This window comes from Bombus flavifrons, chromosome 2 (assembly GCF_040668555.2).
Source record: "Bombus flavifrons isolate JBK064 chromosome 2, iyBomFlav1_principal, whole genome shotgun sequence".
NCBI classification, from domain to species: domain Eukaryota; kingdom Metazoa; phylum Arthropoda; class Insecta; order Hymenoptera; family Apidae; genus Bombus; species Bombus flavifrons.
Genome location: NC_138443.1, coordinates 4,443,972 through 4,449,981, shown reverse-complemented (window position 1 = coordinate 4,449,981; position 6,010 = coordinate 4,443,972). Strand labels below are relative to the sequence as shown.

The 6,010-nt window shown below is 33.0% G+C and overlaps 1 protein-coding gene across 1 annotated transcript; it reads right to left on the bottom strand.

Annotated features, from left to right (window-relative positions):
- Positions 1 to 1,438: 1,438 nt before the first annotated feature.
- LOC138188854 (farnesol dehydrogenase-like) lies at positions 1,439 to 5,565 on the bottom strand. The gene is made up of 5 exons (XM_069130998.1): positions 5,227 to 5,565; positions 3,996 to 4,122; positions 2,801 to 2,933; positions 2,381 to 2,515; positions 1,439 to 1,860 (listed from the first exon to the last, which is right to left on the bottom strand). The coding sequence occupies exons 1-5, from the start codon at positions 5,522 to 5,524 to the stop codon at positions 1,801 to 1,803; spliced, it is 753 nt and encodes a 250-aa protein (XP_068987099.1). The 5' UTR covers positions 5,525 to 5,565; the 3' UTR covers positions 1,439 to 1,800.
- Between the last annotated feature and the right edge of the window lie 445 nt (positions 5,566 to 6,010).

The window sequence follows — 6,010 nt, the reverse complement described above, 5'->3', positions numbered from 1 at the left end:
GTTCCAAAGACAGAAATTTGATAAGGTAAGATTGATTCGCTAGAGGTATTACATATACAAGGTGTTCGGTAACTGATAATACAATCCAGCAATTCTAATCGTAAATTTCGTATTGAATTGATCCAACTTCCACTTGTGCTCTTGTATCCATAAATATGAGTGTTACAAGTTAAGACTGTCAGCACCGTGACATGGTATTTTATGAAATACGGTTGCAATCGTATCAGCAGATATGCTATCTAAAGTGATGCAAAGTCAGGGTTCCTGTGACAAGGTTAGAATTATCGTCTGTGAGGATGAATTTGATGCGAAGTCATGGCAGCTCTAGGGAAAGTCACGTACGAGCGCCTCTGGCGCAACAAAAAGAAGCCCAAGGAGGCGAGTCCTAAGTTAACGAACAAACTCGATCCGAAATCAGGATGTAAGTATAATTATGTATTTCCTAAGTACGCACGCCACGTGGCATTATCATAAACAGTTATAAATGATAATTGGTAACTATGATATTTAATCAATGAATTTGTTGTCAAAACTATTTTGTTCGATCAAAACATTTATTTCGCCGCTCCAATTCACACTATGGAGAACCGCAAAGAAAGATGCATGACATTAAAATTCCTTACGGAACGCCACAAAACTCCGAAGATTATAAGAATATCAAGATAGAATGCGTGCACCAACTGAAAAGAATATGCATTGAACAGGAAATTGATAGAGAGTACTAGATTTTACAGAGACTAAAATTTGCAGACAATCAATTACTACATATTTATGACAGTTTAAAATCTCGACGAAAAAAATAAGTATTACCTGCGAACCAAATATAACACAAGCAAGTACTTGCACAACAGTATTTTAACACGTGCATTTGATCGTCATCGTTCGCGAACAGTTTCAGGAATCAAGGTCGTCGCAGATCGGCGATCTTCGGACGGTTCCGCGAACAGCTGCGCGCCAGTAGGAAAAAGTCTATATAAGATTGTCACGAATTTCGTGAATAGCCATTAGTTATTTCATAACTTTATGGTGGACTATAAGATATAAGTACCTAAGACTACTGGGTACAGCTAACACTCAACAGATACATGTAAAAAAGGGAAGAAGAACAAAAAGTTCAACAGACGCGCATTGTAAACAGTAACAGCATTTATGTACAATTCAAATGGCAAATAAAAATATAGTGGAAGTGGATTGGATTAGGGCTCTGGGAAGGTCTCGTATGTAGCCACTTCACGCGGTAAGAACTGCCAGCTGATATTTGTTTTCAGAAATTAATCTGTAGAAATCGATGCCAAGCTAAAGACAGCGTAAGACGTCGCAAAATGTATACGTACCAGTTTTAATTATGTGATAAACATATCTAGGCTAAGTCTATTGTACGCATTTTACGCACAAAGACGTACTTTTTTATATTTAAAGGGAAAAATATAAAGCTCCGTTTCCTAATCCATTTCTTTATTAAATAGGATAATTCATTTTACAGAGTGTCCAAAGTTCTACTCCATAAAACATTCCTACATACATCTTGATTTTACCATATTGCATTAAGATTCACAATCGTTCCGAAGAGGTCATCGGTTCTTACATTCCTTTATATTAATGGTAATAACCTAATAGTAGTACTAATATAAATACAAAACGTTAATCGCATATCTAACAACATATGTCTTCAACTACTCTGATACTTGCAAAGTAACACACTGATTTTTTTGCCATTGTACATTGATATAATGATGTGATCGGGCGTGAAGTTCATTAAAATCGGCATGTTACAGCATCTAAGTAATGACTAACTGTGAGTCAATCCCGCTGTGGATAAATATATCCCGTGCCATGTGGTATTACCGTGATTTCCGGAATCTGCAAACAGTATTTCTATGACTATTGAAGTTAATCATTACCAATAAAAATAATAACGTTCACATAATATTGACATATGTTCTTGAGAAAGGAGCAAGTCTATCATCCTATAATAACAAAATGGTTACTTCCACATATTATAGAAAGAAATATAAAAATTGTATGCATAGAAAGAAATAAAAGAAAATATCAAATAGGTAAAATAAAGGAACGTAAATAAATAGAAAAACAACAAAATAGGGAAGAAGGTAATTCAATAATCAACTGTATAAAAAAGGTTATCTAGCTTTATAGTAGTTATACGAATTATATGAATTAATATAACAACGGAGTAAATAATATTTTTTTATACAGATATCTTATATTAGGAACGAAATAAAATGACTACAAATACGGGTACGTCGGAACGAAATTGGCGTAAAGGAAATTAAAGATGTGGGTTAAAATGGGTGTCGATAATCTTACTAAGAGACGTTACAGTGTGTATGTTCTTGTGAACAGGTATTTTATGTATACATACCTCGACCGTTTCCGGTGTTCCTAACGCGTAGATCACTGCTTCGGCAATGTCTCCAGCTTTTAACATAAAATTATTGCTCACGGCATCTTGGACACCCTTTATCATATCCGTCATCACAGCTCCGGGGCTGATGTTCTATTAAAATATAAAGATAAAACCATGTGAGTATTATTTATTCTTATAGTATATGCATGGTTATATCTGATTATTCAGAATTACGTTAATACATGGGTAATCATAGACAATTTTGTTGAGCCAATTTTAATTATAGAAATAACAACGCTATCTATCAACGCCATCTGTTAGATTTAGGTTTTAAATGTTCCACACCTTCGAAAATTTTCATTTTCTTGTCTGTACGTATGGACTAACGATGGCATTAAATAATATACTATACATATGTAAATAACGAGCTATTACCGTGATTTTGACGTTCAGCTTGGCCGCGATTATTTCGTGACGGAGTTCTATTCCTAGAGCTGTTAGACCGTATTTACTAGAACCGTACATGCCCATCGGAATGGCTATAGCTTCAAGATGTAATCCGGCAATGCTATAAATATGCTTCATATTAAAAAATGTAATAATTTAATCAAGCTGTCTGTGAATAATTAGTATAATGGAAAACAGTATAGTTTAACTTCCATGAAATCATGTAAATTAATGAAACTTTTTGAAGTTCTTCGTCCTAACGTACATACTACGAAAGAATAAGCACAGAGATTTTGCTTGTCTTCATGTTTTTTATCTATTTCGGATGTCTTGCATATATCGATAGAAATTCGATCGATTGGGGAGATTGTGGAATATAAAAATCTAGAGATACACAGTGACATTGGCATATTGCTGAATTTATGCTATATATAAAATTTTTGTTTGGTAAATCAATCTATTAGGCTTTCCCCAAAGTTTATTTCGCTTTATAAAGAAGTAATAAATGTACAACATTTCTTGTTTTATATTATTTTATCGAATTATGTATTCTGTTCCATTGGAACATATGAACAACACATGAAAATAATATTAATTCCCTATAAAACGAAAGAAACTTTTGGTACAACCTAATATATCTGGAAGAAATTCCAAATATTCTTTATTTTTCCCGGCCTTATATTGTATTGAAGACAAACTTCTTTCCGTTTACTTCGTGCCTGATATGTCTATTATAACTTTTTTAATAATTCTAATAATATGCTAGGAGAAGTGTTTCATGAATTCAACTCAAGTTTGCTCTAGAATGAAATAAATATCATTTGAAAAACGATAGTCTTTATATTATTTAATCATTTCAGAAATAACATGTAATTCGATAAATACGTAAAATGTGCATATAAAAATATATTAGGCAAAAAATTATATTCAAACGAATCGAGTGTGTTTAGTGTTTATTTTTGTTTATTTAGTGTTTAATATAAAAGTCATATGTTTCATTTTTGTTTTCTCCGTTTGTAAATAAAAGATGAAAACTGCTTGCTTAGATTAGCAAAAAGCAATTAAGATTTGAGAGGACAAACGGAACGATAGATTCTTTGCCATTTTCCACAGATACATTTATCCGACGCTGCCATCAGTAAATTACGGAGGAAATATATTCTTATGTAATACATGGAGTTACCTGGAAATATTAATTATATGGCCGCAAGCGTTGCATTTTTTCATAGATTTTACTGCTTCTCGTGCAAAAATTGCCGGAGCTATCAAGTTAGTGTCAATGACACTGCGATAATCTTCGGTTTTTGAGTCTGTAACAGAATATTTACGATTAGTTATTACAAACAGAAATGTATCTATAAGTATTATTATATACTCAAGCTATTATTAGTAAGAGTAATTAAATATAACAGTTGGGACATGTTAGAATCAACGTTTAGATAAAATAACTTCAATTTTGCGAGTAAAACAGTATTATTTATGTAATATTTGACATTTGTAACATTCACATTTAAAAATAATGACTAGAAAAGCATTATTATTTTGAAATAGTAGATTTTGTAGGGAAGCAAACATCTGGAAACAAAATTTGAATTTTACTTGAAAAGATCAATCGAAAATAGCGAACACAACTTTTTTGTATCAGATTTGATTTTCCTAAAACTTCTTCGAATATTCCTTAAACACGTACAACAACTTTTTTATCTGATAAATTTAGAAAATTTGGAGCAAGAAAATCTCGATCAGAACATAACTAATGTACAGCGAAGTTTTGATATTGCAAAGCATTTTTAACTCAGCATAAGTGCTAATCGTCAGCAATATATCAGTGATAATTAATAGATAGCGATTTTTCAGAATAAATACCACTCAGAGATTGCAACAAATGAAAATCACATAGCTTGCAAAATAAAAGAATCCTATTTGTTTTGTTCGTATGGTTGAATTTCTGGTCTAACAAAACAAAAGTTGTAATGCTTATGTTTTAATGCAAATGTATATAAATACTCCTTCCGCGTACTATGGTACGCCTTGAACAGTAAACCGATGACATGAAGATTAATTTAATCAAGCACGATAATTCAAAGGAATGATTGTAATCACTCGAGCGGTTATACTGATGACGAAATTGTAATTTTCTTGAAATTTTCCACACAACTGACTTCTCCGCTAATACTGAAGAAATCTGGGACATTAACTCCACATCAACACAATTTGTACAACGAAAGCTTTCCTACTAGAGATAGTAGATAAACGAATCTAAATTATTCTAACCATTTTACATCTGTAGCATAATAATATAACCTATGATTACTGGCAATAGTTAGAAAGAAAGAAGAATACAGAAAAAAGGAAAATTCAAATCGAAGCATATTCGTAAAATACCATATATCGATATGAATAAATATTTTTACCGAGGATAGGTGTGGCACTAAGAACTCCAGCATTATTCACTAAAATATCAAGGCGACCAAACTTTTCGTCGATCCATTTGAACACCTTAAGAATATCTTCTTCGTCCGTTACATCGCACTCGATCGGGAAAAATTTATCCTTTCCAATTTCTGCTGTAGCATCCTGAAGCTTGTCTATTCTTCTTCCCAAACCAACTACTTTAATGCCATGGCTAACCAGAGCTTTCGATATCGCAAGACCGATTCCACCGCTGGAACCGCTCACAACTGCTATTTTACCGGACCAACGATTCATCATTCTTGTTAGCTCACCGCAACGTAGCTGCAAATGAAGGCATTGCGTTACTTTATATGAAGAATTACACGCACTGGCCTTGATTTCTACCAATCAGTGTTCACTCATGATATGTCGTTCCAAGTAAGCACTTACGTAATACAGTACATTACATACAAACATGTATATAGCAGGGCTCGTACATTAAATGCAGCTAGTTAAATATCTCGAAACAGAACGTGCAAAATACAAAAGGATGTTTCAGTTGCAAATTATAGAGAGACAGATAACGCGACCATATAAATCCCGAGGAAAATAGCGATTTTTTTTATTAGAGACATCAGATACATAAATTATAGCTATAATTGTAGCTCCATACAATCTCAGTCCCCCTCCTCCTACAACGAGTTGAGTAGTCAAGATTAATCGATATAAATAATCAAAACAATCCATTACAAAGATAAGTACTAGGTACCTACAGCGGCTGCAGTTGCTAAGTACAAACTCTGG

What these genes read in the sequence shown, in the direction of transcription:
- LOC138188854 (XM_069130998.1), bottom strand. Translation starts at nt 5,524, where the DNA reads ATGATGAATCGTTGGTCCGGTAAAATAGCAGTTGTGAGCGGTTCCAGC. An exon ending in TAGTGCCACACCTATCCTCG is followed by an intron (nt 4,123 to 5,226) that starts GTAAAAATATTT and finishes ATTCTGTTACAG; the next exon opens with ACTCAAAAACCGAAGATTAT. An exon ending in GAACACCGGAAACGGTCGAG is followed by an intron (nt 1,861 to 2,380) that starts GTATGTATACAT and finishes TACTGTTTGCAG; the next exon opens with ATTCCGGAAATCACGGTAAT.